Source organism: Gadus macrocephalus, chromosome 12, assembly GCF_031168955.1.
Source record: "Gadus macrocephalus chromosome 12, ASM3116895v1".
Taxonomy (NCBI): domain Eukaryota; kingdom Metazoa; phylum Chordata; class Actinopteri; order Gadiformes; family Gadidae; genus Gadus; species Gadus macrocephalus.
The window spans coordinates 19506334-19531423 of NC_082393.1; the positions used below are offsets into that span (position 1 = coordinate 19506334).

At 41.4% G+C, this 25090-nt stretch overlaps 1 protein-coding gene across 1 annotated transcript; it reads left to right on the forward strand.

Annotated features, from left to right (window-relative positions):
• Nucleotides 1-257: 257 nt before the first annotated feature.
• Nucleotides 258-21071, forward strand: LOC132468940 (BMP/retinoic acid-inducible neural-specific protein 3-like). The gene is made up of 6 exons (XM_060066778.1): nucleotides 258-558; nucleotides 1911-2095; nucleotides 10099-10204; nucleotides 10663-10899; nucleotides 13850-14072; nucleotides 19081-21071. The coding sequence occupies exons 1-6, from the start codon at nucleotides 276-278 to the stop codon at nucleotides 20195-20197; spliced, it is 2151 nt and encodes a 716-aa protein (XP_059922761.1). The 5' UTR covers nucleotides 258-275; the 3' UTR covers nucleotides 20198-21071.
• The last annotated feature ends 4019 nt before the right edge of the window (nucleotides 21072-25090 follow it).

Genomic DNA, 25090 nt, shown 5'->3' on the forward strand with positions numbered 1-25090 from the left:
AGTACTAGAGATTTATGTTGTGGGTGGTTTCCTTGATGTGTGTTTACTCTATTGAACATACCTGCGAACGTCCCTGCCCAGATTCGACCATGATCGAGAGAGGGGGTCTCCTAATGGACCCCCCCCCCCCCCCTTGCTTGTTATTGTTTGTTTGTTTGTTTGTGTGTGTGGGAGCCTGTGTATGCATGTGTCTCCGGCGTATGTGTGTCTGTGTATATGTGTGTGTATGTGTGTGCAGCAGGGTATGAGACAATTTGGTTACCATCTTCGCCTTGATGTGTGAATTGTGTGCGTATGCATGCGTGTGTGTTATTGTATGCATTCATGTTTGTGTGTGTGTGTGTGTGTGTGTGTGTGCCCTTGCAGGGAGTTTTGGTCGCTGGAAGGTGAACAGTTTAGCCTTGGAGAGACAGGAGAATAATGGGCTCCCCCTACCTCTGGACCCCGAGTTCCTGCGCACTATCAGGCAGCTGGGCAGGAGACCCAGCCTTGGCTCCATCACCGACGCCATCATCAGGAAGTACGGGACGCACTTCCTGCTCTCCGCCACCTTGGGAGGTAAATCACAGGGATAGTGGAGAGCAGCATCTGTGCACATATATATATGTATATTTATATAAACTCATATACCGTTATTGATTTCATTACAATTAAATAGGGATAGGGATAGTGGAGAGCAGCATCTGTGCACACATATATATATATATATATATATATATATATAAACTCATATACCGTTATTGATTTCATTACAATTAAATAACAATGTATTTTCTGTTCATTTTATATGAATAATTGTTCTTACTTCACCTAACTATTATTATATTTTGAATTATTGTTTTTCATAATTGATTGTCTAAGCACAGTCAAAGGAGAGGGCAAAGTAAGCACTGCCTGTTGTGCATATGAATACGTGTGGATATGGACAAATAGCACTTGAACTCCCAATATACTGAATTTATTACAGTCATAAAAAATAACATTTGATTTCCCACTTCATTTTATATAAACTACTTTTCCTATTTACTAGTTTATTCTTATCCTTAGAATCATTGTTTTTTCATAATTTATTTTCTAAGCACAGTCAAACGAGTCAGGCAAAGTGAACAACTGCCAGTTGCACATATGATAATGTGCGATATGTGACAAATAACACTTGAACTTAGTTAGTGTAAACGATGTAGGCGTGAGAATTACTGTTTGCGTGACTTGTGTAACATGTGTAACTTGTTTGAGTGCTTTGATTTGTTTTTGCTGTTTGTGTGTGTGTGTGTGTGTGTGTGTGTGTGTGTGTGTGTGTGTGTGTGTGTGTGTGTGTGTGTGTGTGTGTGTGTGTGTGTGTGTGTGTGTGTGTGTGTGATACCCAAACATTGTATTAAGTTCTTTGTCATGTTCAATCACTTCCCCTGGATCACAATGACCTTTCGTCAACAATTATGGAGCGATTATCTTATTTAATTGTGTGTCTTGATTTATTAGCTTGTTTGTTTATTTGTGATTGTTGTTGAATAAATCCAACCAGTAAGGGTTAGGCTGCAATTGAAAGGAAATGCAGTCCAACCCTGGTGTGCAGTTCAGGTTTAATCTTCACCCTTCATCCCGTTTATGGATTACGTTGCCCAGCAAGTGGATTTATGTTGTTAGAGAGAGAAAACAGTAGCCTAAGTAGATTTTGTACCCCATCTTGTAATCTATGTGTGTGTGTGTGTGTGTGTGTGTGCGTGCATGCGGACGGGCGGGTCTGGGTCAGTGTGCGGGTGTTTGTGTGTGTGAATGTGTGTGTTTATGTATGTATGTACGTACGTATAGGTCCATGCGTCGACGTGTCTGCGTTTTTAATCTGTTTTTGTACGTGGTTCAACATATGTACCGGACGCACGTGCGCCTGTCCACGTCTGTGTCTCCCGCAGGGGAAGAGTCGCTCATGATCTTCGTGGACAAGCGCAGGCTGAGCAAGACGGCGGAGGCGACTGAGGCCAACGGCACGGCGGTGACCCTGGAGGCCCTGCACCAGCTGGCGGCCTCCTACTTCATCGACAGAGAGAGCACCCTGCGCAAGCTGCACCATATCCAGATCGCCTCCACCGCCATCAAGGTAGAGTGAGGCGATGAGCCACCAGAGGCCGCGGGTTACAGTGTGCTAAGCACAGCTGTGGGGTGTTTTTATTGTTATTATAAAAACGGTTACCATGGACTCCTTAATACGATTAAAAAAATAAGCACCCACGGCTGCATAAAGTACATAAAAAAATTGCATAATTCTTCTGCCAAGCATTGTAGTTCCTCAATGATGCAAAATGCCAAGCAACACAGGCTAGGATACTTTGAGATTGGCAGCACATTAATATACAAAATATTAATTGTTATGCAGTTGCATGTGTGAATTTTACAACAACTTCTAGACAATCAGAATCAAGGACCGAAAATATCAATTTTAATCAGAAACGTGGATCAACGTTGGCATTGTTTTGAAAAATAAATACTACTAACCCCATGCTCTACAAATAAAGTACGGTAGGTAAGATCCAAGACTTGATCCAAGTCTTGGATGCCATTGTTGCATTTCACGCATCTGTGATTGACTGGCAAGGTGAGTTCCGCCAAACCAATCAGTGAATAGATTCCCTAAATTGGGCAGAAATTAGTCAGCAGCGGTTTAAAATCTAATTTGGATGGTAAAGACGCAGTAGCAGTCAACTAAAGAAGGAATTCTCACAGAGCTTTTCACTCACTGATAGTGAGAGATGCCTATGCCATTTCCCCAAAATTCCACTCAAATAATCAATTTTAGATCACCTAATGCTAACCCTAACTTTTATGTTGAGTTTTATCAAGTCAGGCCAGATAATTACTCTTTACCTGCTACAACTGAGGTGCACATTAGTCACACTATCAAGACCGGCTTCCCTAAATTCTGGTTAGTGTTTGAAAAATGTGATGAAAGATGAATAACAGAACCTTTAAGATTCAGAGTAGATGCCCAATGTTTTGTTCATCCATGAATTCATCACAATGATAGCTCCACTTTTAGACCAAAACAAATGGGCCAGCTATAATTCAAAAGGAGAAGAAAACAACATCCTAGAAAAATATTGCAGTTATACAGGTCTGCGTCAGCAACATTAAAACACATTACAACCTGATTTTAAGGGACATAAATGCAGCAAAACACAGTGAATACAATGTGGAAAGTGCCAGCATTTTTTATAAACCAGGCACAATATCACCATAGATTTATCGATCCCAAATACTGCAGAGCTGAGTTGTAGCTACACCTTCAATCCCATCAAAATGCAAGTACAGAACACTCTAGAGGAAGTGTTTCAATAGATTTTTTCAAATGCCGTTGTAGTTTAGGTTTTAATTCAAGACTGTCTGGCAATGCACAAATTATCTTATTCGAAAGATTTACTGGCTCGTTCCAGCGGCTTTCTATTTTATCTGAGCACACCAGCACATTAAAGTGACTTATTAAGTCACCGCTCAGATTTGTCCACAAACTTTGTAAATGTAAACACAATGCTCCGATTGTGTTATGGAGTCATATCAATAACTTGCATTCAGGTGATCATGAAGTTGTTAGCACTAGCCTTGAATATGGACAATGAATATCGTTCTTTGACTGGCTATCTTCAAGATGATTAGGTCTTGTTTGAACAAGTAAGTGTGCTGTTTGTACAAAGTAAATGTTCAAATTAAAGAAAAATGAATATAAATTATCTCATGGCCTCTAGGAACTTCCGTAGCTGAGAGGAGCATTTGCAGACGGCCGAGTCTTTGCAGAAAGCGACCTCAGATGAGAAGCGACCGTACCTTTCATGTCTTGCAATCGTCGGCTAAAAGCAAGGGCAGGGATTAAGACTGGCCCAGCACCATTTCTGAAACAGATTCTGATGTAGTCCCGCTTGCAAACGACTAACCTCATCTGTAAGCCGACTTTTACCACCCCCCCACCTTTCACACACACACTGAGACACACACATCTAAAACACACACACACACACACACACACACACACACACACACACACACACACACACACACACACACACACACACACACACACACACACAGACTCACACACACTGACACACACACACACACACAGTCACACTACAGTGGCAGTAATAGTATCCTGTGCATATCAAAACATTCTTTTGATGTAAATATCATCCAGCATCTTTTGCTCGGCTCTACCTCGGAGCCGTGTTCATTCATCACTCTGTCTGTTGTTATCACAGAGAAATGAATTGAAGTGGATGAGTTTGCCCTTCGCACTGGAACAAAGTGTTCATTCCAAAGAGTTTTCCTTCTGGGGCTATTTGTTGTTTACTCCAGTGGCTACAAGGCTTGTGGTGTAAGAAAAATAAATACATAAAAAATAACCAGGGCTGGTGTGAACACAATATTGTAAAAAACCTTAGCAAGGGCACCGGGGCGTGCCGTAATGTTACGCTGCTGTAGGTTTTGCTGTGTGCTCTGATTTATATCCTTGCTGAAATTAGATGAGATGTAGGCCTTTATTACATACATCCCTGCATAAACAGTATGGCATGTGACCCACTATAGCTACCATCTAAGATACCAATGCAAATTAAATAATCGTGTTAGCACTGAGCACATAGTGTGGAGCGTTATTGATGAAATGTTCTATCAAACACATGTATTGTAGGGCAGATTAGCACTATGAGGTAGATTTCAATCATTTCTAAATATCCATCCGAACGGATTATACATATATTCATAACTAGATGGTATACTTACTCCATACTTATTTTCATGGCATCACCTGAAATTCGGTGCCCACATAATCATTATTTTTCGTATGCGCAATTATTTGGAAATGGTAATCCTTTTCTCTTTGATGTCATCATTTAATTTGCATTTGCAAGACAATGGTTCATGTGTTCTCGTTGATTTTAATGAGCTAGAGAAGCAAAGTTAATTTTAATAAATGGGTACATCTTCACATTACCATTAGTCTGAATAACACACAGCGATATGTATTCCCGCAACTCCAAAGTCGCTGTTTGACTACTCAGTATTCACTGGGCCACCAAGCCCATTTTGATTTATGTTCTTTCATTTGAATGAGCTCTTCCCATCATTTGCCAATCGAAGAGAATAAGTAAACACTTTGACATTGTGGTTTTGTGCTGCGTGGTACATGCAGAATGTAAATGCTTGGGACTGGGGATGACAGGAGGAGAATATCCAGCCAGCCCCTTCATTATCTTCGTCTCATATCAGAGGAGAACACTTCTCTGGCTGCGTCCCAGCATCACCACCAGATAGATCATCATCCTCCCTCTTCAGAGGCTGACCACCATGAACTTTAAATGATCTTTGTCACTGCAAAGACGTGAAGTCATTACCACAAGCAAAACCGGATAAAAAAAACAAATCCAGAGAAAATTTGATAGATCCGAGTCCATTTCCGTCATAGATAGTGTGCACAGAGAACGAACTCGCTGTTTTTGATCCTCTGCACACTTTTTATATTCAAGCCATCCCCAAAGCCGCCCTGCCACTGCTAAACAGGCCATGTGACATTGAAGCCGTATATATATACCCTCAAGTGAATTGGCACACAGTTGCCTTGGCAGCCAGCGCTAGGCCAAAGTGCTGGTTACCACCCCTGTGATTGAGATGAGCAAAGTGAGGCGCAATTGTTTGCGAGGCTGTTTCAGGTGACGGATGTAAAATATTCACAGCCTCAGCAGGCTTTCATTCAGAACATGGATGGGGGGCAGGGGGGTACTTTTTAACTTCAGCATGATGAAGATAGATGGCAGAAACAAAGCTGGCTTTAAAAGGCTGCCACTGCTTCTGCTGCTTCTGCTTTTTTTTCTCCGGAGAAAACATATTTTAAATGGCGGTAATGTCTTCCCTGAAGGTGGGAGAGGACAAAGCATAGATGCCCTGGATGGAAATCAAAAGTATCTAAGAGATGGAGAAAAAAAGAACAAATGAAAAAAAAAAAAGAGAAGTGCGGTTATGGTTGCACTACCACATGATGAATCACCCACACCATTTCAATAATTTCCTCGGTAAGAGCTTGATCCGTTCGTCATTTGCCATTTCGGGTCCTTTTATGAATAAAAGGCGTCGCGTGCGCTAATGAACAGCCAGACGCCCGCGAAGAGGAGGACAGACTTGGCGGCAGTCATTATGTAGCCCTTTAGCCCAGGAGTAAGAGAGAGGCCAGGGCTGGAGTCTAGAAACGCTGCATCAATCAGGGTGTCTACGGCTGATTTACAGCCCAGGCCCCTGGTCCGTACTGAAGATTCATTATAAAGCACAGAGACTGGAGAGGGATCTAATAGACAGGGAGGAGAAGAAAGGAAAAAAAGGGAATAGGAATGATGCTTCGACCCAATTTGAAAGCGAGAGGATTTTTTTATCAAGCTTTTTCGGTGCGGTCATGCAGCATTCGGATGAATTTTGCACCCCCCCCCCCCCTCCAACTATATAAGAGAAAATGCGACACAAAGGACTTTGCTTTTGAAATCAGATAGTGCCCGATAAAGTATAGGAGAGGTGGACGAGCGAAGGTAGCAATGGTTTCGATGGCAGGATAAAATAAATAAATACGTATATTACGACAACAAAGCGGCCCTTTCCTCCTTTATCGCTCGTGTTGGTATGAATTAATCATTCTCGGTCCGATTCTTTAACGTCTTCATTATTCTGCTGGGAAGGGAAGGCTTCAAATCTCCATTCTTTTTTTTCAGACTTTTCCTTTAGTCTTTTCTGACTTTCCGTTCCTTACTGTTCCTTTTACCTATAGAATGTCTGCTCACCACGAAAGAAAAGAAACGCAAGGTAAAGAGCATTGGACATCATTTGACTCGTCTTTGACCCCCCCCCCCGACGGCATGTGAACATGTGAGCCACATGGCCGCGTGAATCCTGAAGGCTGGAGTCGTCTTTCTTTTTCGAAAGTCTTCTTCTTCATTAGGAATTAAATCTATCGCTGTTTGGATATCCCCCTGACCCAAATCCTGTGCAAAGAAAACAGCAAACATCAGGGGAACCACAAGTTTGGTCCAAAGCACTAAACTGTCTTCCTTGCTCCGGTTAGGAGTTGCTTTTTTTTTCCCTCCAAATAGCACAAGGCTTATTTTTCCTTTTTCGCAGCAGCCACTCAGTTAACCGTAGTGAGACATACTGTAGTAAATCCCACTTTGCCCCATCATAAAGCTTCCCTGCTGGGGATGGGACCGGATTTCAGTTGTGCCCTGTATTAGGGGGGGGGGATAAAATATAATCTCATTTTGATCGTATTTTATTCCTTTTTTTGTTTGTCTTTTTCTTCAGCGTTTCATTCGTTCCTTGACAAGCTTATCTCTCTCGGTTTGCCATCAGCGTATAAGCCGGTGCAACAAAGTGGTTTCAAAACATGCGGCAAAATCCCCAAAGAGCGTATAAACAAGCGGAAACATATCTTGGATGCAAATGTGGATATGTGTGTTCCACCGTGCCGAGGTGATTAAGAGAAACCGGCCTTGGGTGAATGTGTACTTCTAAAATGAGCCAACAGATCAACCGCATGAAATATTAATGTTGTCCCTCACACCTTCTTATCGTCTCGTTCATCAGGCTGAATCAGACACATTTCCAAAGCCCTTTAATAGAATGACACATGCATACTGAGGCTTATTCAATTCTTTAAATTATTCATAGGTGAAAGTTTTTTTCCTGAACAACATTGTTTTTTAGGTATATATTTTTCTTTTCAAACCTAAATTCACAACGACGGGTTAGAGGTTGTTATATTTATAGGGGACTGGTGTTTGTCTTTTCGGACACTGGGCATCAGTCAATGAAAATACAGCATGCTTTACACATTTACAAAATAATACTGTGGAAATGGATGGCGGTTTACACCATAACACTTTGAGCTATAGGAGCCCAAAAACTGCTTATTCTTGGCCAGTCTTTAAGTGTAATTAGTGCTCCCATTAAATGCAGCTGTTGTAAATTCCCGTGCATAGTCAGCAGAAAACACCTCTCGGATAACGGTGTATTATTATAACGAAAGCACTAAACACTTTCATCACAATACTTCAAGTTTGTTTAAATATCCAATTTCACAATTATCGTTTACATTGCTTTATTGTGCAAAATAATACCTGCTGATATTTTGAACATACTTAAAAGTATTAGAAGCTAAACAAGCAAATGTTTTTATTGAATATTTTGAATGGAGGAGACAATGTGTGCGCACATGCTCTACTCCACTGGGTTGTTACGCAGATGGTCTTGTTGCTCTGCGTAGAGAAAGGCATCTTTAGATTTGCATTCGGTCAATTTTCCCTTTAAATTGGACATCTGTCTATGTTGGAAATCAATCTGCAGTTCCCTGTGGAGACCTCACAGATTTAAATTAATTGTGTTGACACATTATAATAAACAGAACACAGATGCCAGCATTGGATCTTTGTCCTTCTTTCTCTAGCCCATCTTTCTCTCTCTCTCGCTCTCGCACATCGCCTGCCAGAAAATTATTAGTACATTAATACAAAACGAGTATTCATTGACACAGAAAAATATAATACAATTTCTTACAAAATCTATATTGAACATGTGTTCTGTCTTTTGAATACTTTAAAGACGTATTCAAAAGTTTTTTAGAAACCTTTATTTTTCAAATATTCCATTGCTCTTATTTGACTACTTTGTCCCGGTTGCCCCGCAAAGCCAAGTGATGGATTAAAAAACTGAAGAGGCACCTGCTCTTCACACTACCAATGGTTTCTCACCATGTTTCTTTGGTCCTATATGGCGGAGGGAAGGCAGTTACTTCCATTGGACCTTGATCACCGCATTGTTATTCCAATCACCTTGGCATTGACAGCCCAAACAGATCGATCGTTGTCATCCGAGACCCCCAGATGTGACGTGCGCTTTTAAAACAAGATGTATTTTTTGATGTGAAGGATGAATGTTCCTCAATGGTGTGCCATCTAACCATGAGCAAAACAGTGGAAGACGTGAGATTCCACGGTGGCCTGTTTTATGTGTTGTCAGCACCACTCAAGTGTTCCCCCCCCCCCCTGTGGTCTGTGCGGTGCCTTGTTCCTTTCTTGGAAAGCACATCCAAAAGGCACACCAGATTTTTGTGATTTCTTTCCAAAACATGTTTGCTCCTGACTTCACTCAAACTTTTATTTCCTGCCTGAACTTCTTTGTCTCCTCTTCGCCTGCAGCTTCTCACAGTGGAATATTCCCCAAAACTCAGTTTGACGTGTTAATCAATTGCAGTGTGTCATGTTGCTTCATGCTATAGGCCTACTTGTCACTTTTGGGCGAAAGCTCTTTTGTTTCCATGCTACTGTTTTTTTAATGAGCCTTGAAGGGATCTAAAATTGCCCATTACACATTACAGGTGATGGTTCAGTGTAGGTTTGACGCATGCCATATGTGTCTATATTTGAACAAAACATCGTTACAATATCATAACAATGTATGCTTAGCATGTAGCAGCTATTAAATGATCGATTGTATTCAGTTCAATATTGAATCGGAATTAAATATGTGCAAATATGCAAAGCGAGGCAATTAAAATTAATTTCTGACCCTTTATAGCGTATAACTCTACACACAGACTGTGCTTAATTCAGAGTCTATTCATAAATCAGACTAGGGATCAATTGGTAGTGATTTCTTTTGGACAAACACTTTGCGGGGAAGGATTAGCTTGATCACTCAACTGATCGCAACAACGTGCTGTACCAGCTGTGATTTGCTCCAGGAAGCTAAGTCACAACTCAATTTGCACCCCTCTCCTTCACAGAGTCATTATCCCAAATGAGATTTGCTCCCTCAAAGTGCCTAAATGATGGGTAATATATAATGTGTTGCAATGACAAGGGTACAGGGATGAGACTTAATCCTGGTTTCACTCAACCAGCCTAAATCTCTCTCACACATTCCGGTTTTCCTTCTCACACCGCGCTCTCACTGTTAACGTAATGACCTCGTGGATTTCTTCTCCCTGTATGGCTAACTGTCATTGGGCTCATGCTTCTTCTTCCTCTCCTTCATCTTCTTCTTCTCCCCCTCATCTTCCTCTTTGTCTTTTCCTTCTTATAGGTTACTGAAACAAGGACGGGGCCTCTCGGATGCAGTAACTATGACAACCTCGACTCTGTCAGTTCCGTTCTGGTTCAGAGCCCTGAAAACAAGATTCATTTGCAAGGTTGGCTATACATAATTGAAGCCACACAATTTCTGATAGAATTGTCACAGTGCGTGTTCTCACTATAAAGTCCATAATGGCGCCACTAGAGTGTCAGAATGAATTTAGCTTCAATCTGTTAGCTTCCATTCTATGTTTTTTTTTATTTTTTTATTTCCTGCTGTGCGTGCTTGCAGGGTTTTCCTTTGAATCCTTGGCCCGTACGACTTAGAGCAAAAGTGTTGAAATCCAACTCACAACAAATACAAAAACCTCTAAAACAGATCTAAATGGATTAGTGCACATTGAATCTGAAGTCAAGCATATGATGAGAACAGAACAGAAATCAGTGCCATCCATCCATTACTGACCATGCTAGCGTACCCCACTCTACCAGGCCCTCTGAAAGAAAAAGAGTATCCGTTCACTCAAACACTCCCTTTCTCCCTTCCTCCCCTATCTCTGTCCTCGCCCCCCAGGCCTGCAGGCCATACTGCCAGGGCACCTGCGGGCGCGCTTCGTGCAGGCTGCGCTCAGCTACATTGGCTGCAACGAGGAGGGCCAGCTCGTGTGTCGGGAGAGGGACTGCTGGTGCGAGTGCAGTGCCGAGTACCCCAGGTGTAACTGCCCTGAGGTGGACCTCAGAGCCATGGAAGCCGGCCTGGTGCACCTCAGAGACTCCTGGACCTTGGCCAACCAGGACTTTGAGGAGTCGGGTCAGTGTAACATGATTTATACAGACACACATACACACATGCGCTCATGCACATGCACACGCAAACAGACAGACACCCTCACAGAAAAGCTACACAGAGTTAGTGACTATCCTTAATACATTATTTTAAATCTCCTCTTAAAATATATTTTTATCTGAAAAGCATACCCAGAATTTGAACCCTCCGTTATTAAATTTTTTATACTTTTTATGCCTTTTATGCCTCAATGCATGGGTTATTCATCTTGTATGTGATTTGTATGTTTTTGTACTTCTTTGTATTTAGGCTACTTGCTCTCTTATGTTTTATTGCTGCATGAAGCTTGCGACATGAGGCATGTTGTCACCTTGTTTGAAAAAGTGCTTGATAAATAAAGCATATTATTATTATTATAAAGTTCATTAGAAATCCCATCACCCTACGATGCATGTATGCTCACCTACTTGACGCAATCTCCTTGAATTAATAACTGCAGCCCGGCAGGTTGCCAAAGGGATGCACTAACGTGTCAATGTGTTTTTATTCAAGTTATTGATTCAAGTTGTTTATCATTTAGAAAGACTGATGTGGGGTTAACAAATGCCCCCACCCACGTAAAACCACTTTCACATGCATCAAGCAAATGTTCAATCTTGATTGCCACTGCTAGCTTTTTACCAGTCAGAGTAGACTGTGCTTAATGAGTTGTGAGGCTTTTTCTCCATTAATTGAATAACAATGTTCCAATCTCAGGCATTAAGTAAGCCACCTAATATTTCATACAGTAGCACCCTTTGCTTTGATTTTTAGCAGGAAGATAACCGTGATTTATACATTTGAGTATGCATCATAAATCGCAGGGTGGTTTATTATAAATATATTATACCTCACTACCCACCATTTCCCATGGCCACATCATTACTGCACACTGTTTTTAATGGACAACTTGGGGCAACATTATGAGCATATCTTGTTTCAGATAACGTGTGATTTTTGAGAATGTCTTAAAACTACGATGTTGCACCGGCTTATAGCCTGACGGCCTACAGAGAGTGATAGGCTTGTCAATGATCTATGTGCAAGTATAAACGTGATGTGAGGGCGGGACAAAATGAGGGAATGATTTGATTTGGGAAATCAAGGATGTGATGAGTGAAAGTTGGAGCACCCACAGTCTCACGCTTACTTTTAAATTAGAACAGGTCCCAGTGGTTCCGATCTCATTTGGCTGAAATGTGATGTCCGCAACCCATTCTGACAGCTGGTGCTAGATTAAGGTGTTTGATTTGTGCTAAATATGTTTTCTGCTAAAAAATGTAAAGAGTTGAAAGAGCAAGACGAGGGAGTGTTGCATGCTGTCTTAAATAGATGATGAATGTAAAAAGGTAAACCATCCATATATCAAGAGTGTATTGATCTCAATGGGACTAAATGGGTGACTATATTCTTTGAATCAAAGCATGATGCATAGGTATTCAAATGGCATACAGACACTTGATGTGAATTGTCTCAGTAATAAAGCATAGGTGTATTATTGGAAAGAGCTGTCATCGACCTCAAACCCTAAAGAATCTTGCGAGCAAAACAGTGACAGGCATGCAGGGTGTCCACGCTGTTCTGTCAGGCTGAGAAAAGCAGCTTGCTGTGCATTGAGTGGCAGGTTAGAGACATCGATGGCATTCATAAGATTTGTGCGTCTAGGTAGCCTATTCCAATTTAGACAAGATGGATATGTTATTATCATAATATCTTTTGGCCTGATGTAAGTAATACATAGTCAGTAACCAATTGTTGTATATAGGTATTCATTATACAGTGCAGCATGCTCACAAATTACATTCCCCTTCATGTATTTCTGTCAAAGCAGCAGCCCACAAAGAAAATGAGATTAGTCTGTGAAACGATATTTGCCTCTGCATTTATATATTACGTGCCTTTCGATATAAATTCTTTGTACTCTTCTGCAACCCTTCAATCTTCCTAAAATGCCACTCTGAAAGAGCCTGCCAGGCCTGGCTTTCCAAACGGCCTTTCATTGTGCTGAGTAAACCGAGCCTTGAAGTCCAGTGGAGCACTGCGACTCCAGCCGAGGTGTAAATGTGCTACTCCGTCTAATTTGAGAATGAGTCACGAGGCGCCTCTCTAATGCCGGCAGTCCCTTGACTCTCACGTTCGCAAACCTATTATGAGTCCTCAGATCAATTAAATATCTCTAAATTAAAGTCATAAGACCTTCAAAAGGAGTGCCGGAATCCACCACGTCGTGTCCCATCAACAGGCCTTAATATCGCGCTCGATTTCAACGATAGATCTAATACTCTGAGATTAATTTGCCAGGGATGGCTGGAAATAGGTGTTGTGTGCGCGTCGTCGGATTACTGTGCGATCGGGTTGTGCTAATCACCAAACAGCTCGTTGGTTTTTGCTCATTAGAGATGCACTTGAAATGATCTGGATCATCAATCATCTGCTCATGATATTTTTATTGAATTCCCCTGGAAGTGCAATATTTCCTATATTGCATGCTGCACGCAGCACAGCAGACTTAGAATGTCCTCTCGCTGCACTCTGTCTTGCCATTAGGCCAGTGGTCTTTCTCTCTCTCTTCTGCGCTCAGAGATCTGCACACTGTGCTTTGGCAACTCTTTTGGCTGGTAATAAAATAGAAAATAGGAAAAGACTCCTCTTAACCCAAAGTGGGTGCTGCACTTTTTGTCAACCCCCGAATTAGCATATATGTCAATTAATAGCACTTAAGCACAATTAATAGCACTTTGCCTCGTTGCCTTCTGGACTAATGTGGTCATCCTGCAAAAGCCAAGTGTCCTAGTAAACTTGAGCCAGCATTAACCGGGGAGAAATAAATGACCTCAAGAAATATTCTATTAGTCATCTGGCTTTTACCTTTAACTTTCAACATCAGAGGATCTTCACCCATTTCACACCTCTGCCGCCCCTTTAACCCCCCCAGACGATTTCCAGAACTTTGTCCGGAAGCTGCCCACCTTCTACGCCTTGAACACCTCTGCCATCCAGTACTTGTGGAGGATGGAGCCAGCCATACACCAGCGCTACAAGCAGCTGGAGCTCAGCACCCAGCAGTTCCTGGGCAAAGCCCGGCGCATCGTCAAGAAACTCTTCGTGCTCAGCAAGAGGTGTCGAACGCAGCCAAAGATTATTACGCTGAGGGAGAGGTGAGAAGCCCGCATTCACATCTCCACCGTTGCATTTTGTACTGATACTTTCATTTTGTGTCTGTGTGTGCGCGCGCGCGTCTGTGTGTACTGCCCCATGGTAACGTGTGTGAGTGACGTGTGAAAATTGATGTGTGAGAATCTCTAGACATTCCAAAAGTGCGATTGCAATTAAAAGTGGTGTAAACCGTGGTGAGAAATCTTCTCCATCTGCACTCATCATCTGCATCTTCTTAATACTTAATACTTAAGGCCTTAATATGCTAATGAAAAACACAACCAACACCTTTTTTTGAGTGAAAGTTTGGTAGTGATGGACACTAGATCCTTTTTGTTTTTGTTTTTATGAACCTAAGCCCATATGATTTATATGAGCTCATACCTGCATTTTTTAAGAATAACTAGGGAGATGTCATTAATATAACTTATTCTACTTCATTTAAGAATGCTTCATTCTGATTGGCTGGGAGGAGGGCGTTAACCCGGCAGGATGCCCGCTGACTTGTCGGTTCTACTTGCGGCTGACTGAGCACAGCGTCATCAAATAGTAGATCAATACGCAGCTTGTATTTTATTCTTATCGGCTGCAGGGTGTCCATTAATCCCAGATATATGGACACCTGCTAAGTAGTTCCAGTCAAATTGTCTGTTCAGCCTTCCAAACGAGAGCTGGTAAATTGTAAAAAATGCATTAAACTGTAATCAGAAAACACAGTTATATGCTATATACCCTATAATATCTGTGTTATAAAGGTTTTGACGAATTTCAAATTATAAATATGTACACTTTATGTTGAAATTATAGAGTCTATACTTTCAACATAAAGTGTACATATTTATAATTTGAAATTCTATACTGTCGCGATTCCCATTGAAACGAATGGCGCAGTGATAAGTCTTCAAAGCGAGAGCTTGTAAATTGCGAAAAATGAATTAAACTGTAATCAGGCAACGTGGTTATATGCTATAGGCCATAGAGTATCTGTGGTTTAAAGGCTGGGACGAATTTCGAAATATAAATATGTACACTTATGTTGAAAGTATAGACCGTCACGATTCCCATTGAAACGAATGGCGCGGTGATTATTCTTCAAAACGAGAGCTGGTCAATTGTGAAAAATGAATTAAACTGTAATCAGGCAACGAGGTTATATACTATAGACCCTAGAGTGTCTGTGGTATAAAGGCTGGGACGAATTTCAAATTATAAATATGTTCAATCCATAGCGTGTACAGCCTATAGCTCTCTGGCTCTTAGCCCAGTGGACTAGAAGACCTCCCGTTGAAAAGTCATAGCTAAGATCTGTCCTATTTACTGGAGGACTGAACAACGTTTACGTTGCTTTTCAAACCTTACGGGAGGGTAATGATTGTTCCAGGTATTAGTCAAACCCTCAGGCGTTACCAGGGACACTAAATTATGGCATGTGAAAAACTCTATATTTGGAGTGTAAAACGCATGAAAATATTAATGAATGATCTTAATTTATTTTCTTTGGCAACTGAACATGGTATAAGCGGGATAATGCCCTTCGAGGTGACCAAAACATGTTAGATCGATCGTAATTAAAGGGGACAACTTTTTGAGGGAGATGAACTCAAACAGAGTATACATTTAATATGCATGCAATACGAATAAGAAAAAGCATAATTATTAAAGTATTTGAATTGTTTCATTATGTTGGCAAGCAAGAAGTATAATCACCTCAAGGTAGGGCAATAAACAGTTTGATATGCCCGGTTCGTGGACGGCTTACCGCCCGAGACAAAGTCGAGGGCGGTAACCTGCCTTGAGGTGATTATCCCTTACATCTTGTAGTTTGAAAACGTACCCCATTTACAACTGCCAGACTGGTGCTTGGTACAGATGAGCATTTGGGCATGCTCAATTGTAGAAAAAAGCTTCCTGGTGGAAGAGAAAGTGAGGATAACTTAGTTGGGCTTTTCCCATTTAGCCAAAAGGAATTCTAAGGCGTTCATGTGAGTCGCTTAAGGGGCTCCCAACTGGATGCCCAGTCCACCAACATTCACCATTCTACCGACCATTGGCTTCTACCATTATTTTCAAGACAGCTTTCACACCGGCTCTGAACTATAGCTTGTTGCACTGCTCAACCCCCCCCCCCACACACACAAACACGCACACACACACACACACACACACACACACACACACACACACACACACACACACACACACACACACACACACACACACACACACACACACACACACACACACACACATTATATTAAACCAAGAAAGATACCTAAAATGTATTCTTCTGACTTCTGTTGTCCTTTCCTCTAGACTTAGACTTTAGACTTATTGGACAGAGACACTTCTTACATTTTAAAAATCCAATAAGTAACTTCTTAAAACAGAGTTCTTATAGATTTTGATCAAAATTAAATGCTGTCAATGTCAAATCATCGACAGGAAATATGCAAAAACTCGTTATGCAAAAAATTATATTTCACAATATCTGGGGATTCTTCTTATTACCTACATCATATTTGTTTTGTTCCTTTTTTCAATAAAAAATGAAAAAAAAGTTATGTATGCTTTAAGATATTTATAGAGTTTGCGGATATTACAGGAACCCCTGGCTTAGAGGCAGCAGACAATTTTCCGGCAGCGAAGTCATACTTCGGAGTTTACCTCATCTGACTGTCCTGCTCATTATTACACAACAACCTCATTGAGATGAAGTATTATGTCGTTTGGGATGTGGTTACTTTTTGCCCCACCATTAAGCTAGCACCAAAGCCATTGATCAATGACGATGGATATCCTCTCAAACGAAGCGTTGAAGAGCATTAACATACTCAAGTCAACTTAAAATTGAATAAAGTGTAAGCCTTCATCATTTAAAACCAACAAATAATAGATCACCCACATGTGATTAAATATAAGATAAGTATGTTATCTATTATGTATTGTTTATGGATTGCCGTGTGTGATTGAAACAAACTAAAAAAAATAATAATATAATTACCTCTATAAAATGAAAATTTCATAGCTTTGAAACAGTAGTGTTCAGATGAACATACATTGCATAGTGTAACATATAAATATCCTAGAATTCCAGGCCTGCCGGTAATGTAGATGCTATACAAGGCATATTACTTAATAAATGCACACTGGTTGTATCTAGGATGCTTGCATTATTGATCTATGCATAAAAACATTGCCATATTCATGTTAAGAAAAGTTTATTATACACACACACACACACACACACACAGACACACACACACACACACACACACACACACACACACACACACACACGCACACACACACACACACACACACGCGCACACACACACACACACACACACACACACACACACACACACACACACACACACACACACACACACTCACACACTGACAGTGTGATAGCAGTCAGCCATGATTCATGCTATCAGGAACAAATGTTGATTGATGGCTGAAGTGAGCCATCCAAGAAAATGTTGCAACCAGTTATCCAAATGCACCATTTTGAAACTATTGCACCATTTCAACCATTTCTCCATGGCATAGTAGCTGAATTTTGTAAGGTATTTTGTAACGCTGAGAACAAAGAAAGTCTCCTAAAGATCTCCTTATTATTATTTTATTTATTCTTTCTTATAAATGTATTTATATTTTCATAAATATTTCTGGGGGATACATTTATAACAGAGAAACTTAATTGCATGGTTGAAGAGAAGTTAATACTTTTGGGTTATCGATCAAACAAAGATATATATGAAATATATGAATATGTAAAATCCGAGACTGCTGGAGAATCCGAGACTTTGATATCTAGCCTTTCGCACGGACAACATTGCCTCAGTTTGTTGATGGATTTCTTTGTTGATGTTCAATCGATGTGTTTGATGTTACGTATTTGCTTTTAACACTATAAATAACATACACCTCGTTTTCCCATCCCTGATCTATATACAAGCAAAAATATATTTGTAAACACTTACATTTACATGTGTATTGTTAGATGATGATATTATTATGAACACTTCTATGAGGGTGAGACCAGTACACATTCTTATCGAGACATGTACGCTGGAAGGCAGGGTTCAAAAGTTATTCATGCAATTAAAGACAATGTGCGAATACGATATGAGGATATTCGAATGGATGCATATTTCCTACATTTTCAGAACACAAAAAAAGAAACAAAACATCTCAGGTGTCACAACAGCATTGCTGCCGAGTAAGAAATAACAACAACAAAACGCAACCAATCTGAAAAACAAAAAAGCCATCCTATCCATTGTTCTCGCTTCCAAACCACACACACACACACGCACACACCGCACTACAGAATATCCAAAGCCATAGCGCCGCGGGCCGATGTGTCATGTGGATCTGTGTGAAATGAGATGACTGACAGTCAACAGCTTGTGTGTTGAAACACCCGCACGCCGTGTGTGAGCACACCTGCCGGGGGTCTGCCTCGCTGTGATCGTCATTTGCATATTCCCCGCTTCACCCTCAATCGCAGCGAGAAGGAAGACAGGGTGGCAACTACCGGGAAGTGAGGGACCAGCTACCTTCCTCCGCCTACCCCCCGCCCTCCCCCCCGCACTAACCTCCCTCCCTCCCTCAAACCGCCCCTCATGCATCGCTCCCACAGAGCAGACAGGGGGGCTGTCCAAGAAGCGCAGGGGGAGATGCTAGACAGCAAAACCAAGTGGAGAGTTTATCTAATGAGCACGTGTTAGAAATACTGATGCCCACAACTGATGGTTGTGTATTTGCAACTCGCTGCAAATGTGTGTGTTAATTAAACGCAATGTCTGTGTTTTGTGTGTGTTTGTGTGGCTGTGTGCTTGATTATCCCCAGCTGTCTGAAGGTTGCAAATTACAGTGTTTGGTTGCTGTTTTGACAATGTTTTTTTTGCAACAATTTGAATTTAAACGCTCTCTCCCTCTCTCTCTCTCTCTCTCTCTCTCTCTCTCTCTCTCTCTCTCTCTCTCTCTCTCTCTCTCTCTCAGGCCCTTCAGCTACTGGCTGGGCTACATCCTCTCCATCCTGTACTGCAGCGAGAACAGCCACCTGGGCTCCTACCTGGAGGAGACCCGCAGCTGTGCCTGCCCCTACGAGCGCCCGTCCTGCCAGGGCCTGATCCCCTGCGCGGTGGGCGAGGGCGCCGGCTGCGCCTCCTGCTCCTACGAGAACCGCTCGCGCTGCGCCGCCTGCAACCCAGGCTTCATGCTGAGCCAGGGCCTGTGCCGCAACGAGGCGCCCGACTCCACGGACCACTACATCGGCTTCGAGACGGACCTGCAGGACGCGGAGCTGCGCTACCTGCTGGAGCGCCGTGACAGCCGCATCGGCGTGCACGGCATCTTCGTCAGCAACGACGTGCGGCTCAACAGCTGGTTCGACCCGTCGTGGCGCAAGAGGATGCTGCTGACGCTCAAGAGCAACAAGTACAAGTCCAACCACGTGCACATGCTGCTGGGCATGTCCCTGCAGGTGTGCCTCACCAAGAACAGCACCCTTGAGCCCCTGCTGTCCGTGTACATCAATCCCTTCGGCGGGAGCCACTCGGAGAGTTGGATCATGCCCATCGACCAGAACAGCTACCCGGACTGGGAGAGGACTAGACTCGAGGGCCCGTTGGACTGCTACAACTGGACTTTAACGCTGGGGAACAAGTGGAAGACCTTTTTCGAGACGGTGCACTTTTACCTGAGGAGCCGGATCAAGGCGCCGGCCGCCAGCGGGAACGGCTCCGTCTACTATGAGCCCCTGGACTTCCTGGAGCCGGGAAGCAACTTTGGCTACATGAAGATCAACAGCATCCAGGTGTACGGCTACAGCATGCACTTTGACCCCGACGCCATCCAGGACCTGATCCTGCAGCTGGACTACCCGTACACTCAGGGATCACAGGACTCGGCGCTGCTGCAGCTGGTGGAGATCCGAGACCGGGTCAACAGACTGTCCCCGCCGGGGCCCCAGATCCTGGACCTGTTCTCTTGCCTGCTAAGACATCGGCTCAAGCTGTCCACCGCAGATGTGATGAGGATCCAGGCAGCGCTGCAGACGTTCAGCGCTAAGCAGCCCAACACGAGGGAATACGAAACAACCAAATTATGTAGTTAAAGACAGTTGGGTGTAAGGGAGACATGGTTTGGGTTGCCAGTCGCACAGATGGCTGTGCAGTTCTCAACGCAATCCAACAATAATGCAAAGAGGGGACATTTGGTGATTTGAACTCATTTCCGTTGCAAAATCGCAGCAGTGCGATTTGGGATTGTTATGTCATGGCTCATGAGAATTTGTACAACCATGTAGTGTTAAAGGAGGACTTCCACCACATCCAGATCACCTGTTTTTCTCTTCATGATAAAATAAAATAACTTGACAGTTACAAAGCTCGACCTTATCAACTTTATCGTCACTTACAATGTTGCCTATGTGCTCAAGTTTGTAGAAAATGCACAACATTTTTAACCAGTTACCAATGTAAAATAAAGCTTTTGCTGTTAAATATTATCCAAGCAATGTGTTAAATTCCCTCTATACATATTTTAAACCAGCATGTTTATATCTTCATTTTATATGTGTTTTTTTTCTTTTTTAAATGATCATATTCATAATTTGGAGCATTTCTGTTTTTTGTATTTCAGAACATGTGCTGAGAAGAAATGTATTACTTAATTTCCTTACCTGTCCCAAGTTTAGCAAATAATAATTTTATATTTTGAAAACAGCAAATTCACATTTTCTTCAACATATTTGTAAAAGAAATGCGTAAATATTGTATTACTCAATGATGATGAAATTACACCTTAATCCCAAGAGCCATGTTAATGGCCACCTATGTTACATGTGCTTTTATTTTTATAATACTGTCATTTGTGAAATAGCGGTTCCAAGCAATGTCTATAAAATGTACAAAACAATTTGTTAATACACAAAAATAACATTTTTATGTGTGTCTGTAAATAAATAAAAGTTTATTATGTGACACGTATCTTTTATTTTAAGTCATTTTTCCTCAAAAAAATACAGCAACATGTTCCATGAAGCACTAGGAAAATATGAGAAGAATAGATGTTAAAGCCCTACAAGAACACAGTTAGATAGGTTATGACAGTTTCATAAAATGATCTTAAACTTCCACAGTACACATCCCTGGATGATACCTTTTAGGGTATCAGAATTAAATGTTTAAAGTATTAACAAAACAAATCGAATCCAAAAAGCTTATCACTTGTTCCATTGCACATCCCTGGCAGCAATTCAAAATGTTTAACAACTCTCTCTTCCTTTGATAGAAAAGTATAGTCATAACCTCATAGGTTAACTTTTAACAGACTCCCAAGGCGAGTCTGTTATTGCAGTAGCATGAGATGTTCAACAAAGCAAAAATTCCACAACCAAAATTGTAAAACATTCTTCACATTGTGATGAGTGCAACATTCACTTCTAAACCCTTAAAAATATTGAATGATTGAGAACAAGCCATGGAATGGCCAGAGACTCTTACTGGGCATGTTGCTGTGTCCGTTTAGTTGCGTGAAATGTAAAAGCCAAAGTAGGGTTATACATAACCAAGCACTGTGTCAATGCAGTTTATCTTTTTCCTGGTAGCTTCACTCTGCATCTGACCCCAATCATCGGAGCCCATAGAGAGTTTCTCAAGCAGCACAAATGTGATTTTACTTTGGATGTATTTGTAGAACCTTGAAAATGTAGAAATGACCTTTGCATGGCCTTCAAAGGCCAAGCAGTAAATTAGACACTAAATACAGGAGTGTTTAGACAAAATCAAATGTTTACCAAAAATGCACAAAAGCGTTTGGGATATAATCTTCCTTTAACAATGTTTAATATTTGAAACAAGCAGTAAATGGTATAACCTTTACAACGTGTAATTGAAGTATTCTGCCTATATTAAGACTCTGAATAACTGCTGGCCGGATACTACTATCACTTTAATAGAACAAAGTGTAACCTTTTATTTTCAGTTGTACAATTTAAACCCATAGGTCAATCTATTTTACTATCAAACGTGCTTCTCTTTTGTCATTATCATATAATTCTCTTTCCATCCAATTAAAGCTTGGGTGTGTACGATTTGATAGAGCAGAAGAGAAAGAAGAAAACAAAGAAACATCCCCTCCATCTCTGCTTCCTTCCTCTTTAATTTGTATGGTGTACGTTTTACGTCCGCCATTGAAAACTCTTACATTTCACCCACCTGTGATTGACAGGCAAGATACATTCCGTGATCCAATCAGGGATGAGATGTCTTTATTGATCAGAAATTAGCCAGGAGCGGTCCAAAATCTGCGTTGTTTTCTCTCACCTTTAAGTGAGAAAATGTATTTTATAGTTTGTAGCACCAGCAGACCCTGGTCCCTAACTAGAGTGACTCCCCAAGGCCCGCAAATATCATAACGACCTTAAATAGGCACTCAAAAACATTTTCCATGTATAATAAATATATTACAGTGAAACAGCCTTGACTCATGCAGATTTTGGTCGGTGAAGGTGATAATATTCTCAATATCAACAATATCATATCAAAATAAAATATCTTGATAGTCCAGTCCCTTGGTGGAAATGCTCCATGTGACACACTTTATGCAGAATAGGGAGAGAATTCACAGCCTGCGGGAGTGGTGGGGGGAGGAGGTGATGTGTGACATTGAATAAATGTAATTAGCTGGGGTCAGAAAAAATAAACGGAAAGACACAAAACAAATATCTCGCCATGTTTTCATTGACAGAATGGAAAGACTTTTTGGAGGCTAATTTACTCTCATTGAGCCAGGAAGTCTGAGTGTATACTCGAGCAGAATATTTTGAGTAGAAATGTTTAGAGGCATAAGTTATTTTTATGCACATTAGACGTCCCTGCCAGAGGGTGTAAGTAAAACTAATTTAGTGGCAATAAAACTAAATTAATGGACTACAAGCATCGGAGCACATAAAGAACTAATTCCATCTGAAAGTTGCATTAACACGGCAGCTATGTAATTGCGAAAGGGGTCTATAAAAAACGTGATTTAGTCGCCAAATGCAAATGTATGTCCCACTCAACTTCTCCAGGTCCAAGTCACACGTTTGAAATTAATTGGAGGAAATGCGCTTTTTTCCCACTAAGTGTGCACATTTCTGTGTGCTTGTACAGCATGCCAATGATGGTATTAAAATAACAATGGGAATGACACAAAGAAAACAGGTCTGAGAACACAACGAAACAATGCAAAACAACATGAGGCAATCACAGTGATTACTCGCGGTTGGACTCAGAAATGCTCACGCGACTTCCCCCACCCTGTCCCTTTCGTATTGAGAGTCATCTTGGATCACAAAAGATTTCCAGTATGGTTCCGTGGAGCAACGTTTACCAAACTTTGTAAATGGGATCTGTGAGAAGGCCTCGGTGAAATGTTCTATTTTGGCTCTGCGATTTCAAAGAGCTGTCAGTAGAGCCCTGCAGTCCTTATTAAGACGACAAGCAGATTCCTCTGATCTCTCTGTTCTGAGAAGGAGAAGGGAAGGAAGAAATATTGCAAGGCTTACGGGAAGAAAAAAATTATTCTTCCCCCGCTTACAAAAAAATGCGCCAACCTAATTTCTTGCCAAAATAAAAAAACACAGTCTTTTTCGTGTTCCTTCTTGTCTTCTTTCGCTCATTCTTTGAAGATCGCGTTCTGCCCACTCTTGCCCAACCTACTTACACTTGCCAAAAGGTACACTGTATTTGTGTCCATCTCTATTCCAATTGCCTATGATTGCGCGGCCAATCCTCCCGGGCCCAGCGAACACTCATTTGAAAAATCGCCTGGACATGCATGGAGGTTGCCAACCTCAATTTAGAATGCAGTGGTTCATTTCTGAGGTTCTTACTCGGAAATCACAGCGCAGACCCAAAGGAGGTCTGGCAATGCTACAAAGGCAATTATGAGGGCCTACTTTTGCACCTGTACACTGCCACCTGCAACACCACCACCTTCCCTTCTCTATGTATCAACTCCACCCAAGGGCATGGAGCAATCAAAGCCTCCATTCCCAAACATAACTTGCGTTTGAGAGGCCAACACAATATTTTTGTAGCACGTGTCTATTGGTAAAAGTTTCAAAGTTGTTGACCAAAAAACGTTATGAATGTACTGTATGATTTGGACATTTCTTAATGCATCTTATTACAGCATTAAGGATTATTGATTTTTTTGCCATTTTCAATACATAGAATTAAAAATGATGATTCAGATTACATCTACTGCCAGAATGAGCTCTTGACCGCCGATGATTTACTGATGTCGGATTCCTGCATCAATTCATCATTCAATTTAAATGAGGGAAAATAGAGGTTCAGTACATGTTTGAAGTATAACTTCAGGATTGTTAAACCTGGACCCTTTTCCCATCTTCTTCTTAACGGACAAATATTTTCTGGTCAAGTATAGAGCTAAAACGCTGCAGTCGTAGTCTGTGAAATGGGCTGCAATCTAATCTTTGGCCTGGCAATGTATGTCCTCTTAAGCTGCTTGTTTTTCTAAGATTGTTATAATAAGTGTCTGACCAAAGCATGGAAAGTATCACCATAGCGCCAATAAAGTTTTTATTTCCTTTAAATTGATCAGGTAAATTTGTCATTGAGTCCCACCAAGTCCTGCTCAAGGAGAATTCTTGAAAGAGACGAGTTGTTGTGGGAAACGAACGGTGGAAACGAGAGTGAGTGTTGGAGAGAGGAGTAGAGTCAAGAGTGTGTTGTGTTGGAATAGAGAGACTGTAGCTTATTTTTATTTTCTAAACGATTTGGGTGAAGGAGGGTTGAGATTTCCTGCAACAACTCAACTCTTCAGAGCGCGAGATTTCAGAGCGAACCTTCTCCTTCGGTGATACTTAGATGTTTTCTTATGGTTCATAACAAACATCAGATTAAGCGAAAGGTAAATAAAAAGTGTGGTTCTCTGTATGGATCCTTCCAAAAATGTGGTTGGACACTTAGAATTACAACACACCCTGTCAGTGGCA

What these genes read in the sequence shown, in the direction of transcription:
- LOC132468940 (XM_060066778.1), top strand. Translation starts at nt 276, where the DNA reads ATGTGTGAATTGTGTGCGTATGCATGCGTGTGTGTTATTGTATGCATT. An exon ending in TCGCCTCCACCGCCATCAAG is followed by an intron (nt 2,096 to 10,098) that starts GTAGAGTGAGGC and finishes TCCTTCTTATAG; the next exon opens with GTTACTGAAACAAGGACGGG. An exon ending in AAACAAGATTCATTTGCAAG is followed by an intron (nt 10,205 to 10,662) that starts GTTGGCTATACA and finishes CTCGCCCCCCAG; the next exon opens with GCCTGCAGGCCATACTGCCA.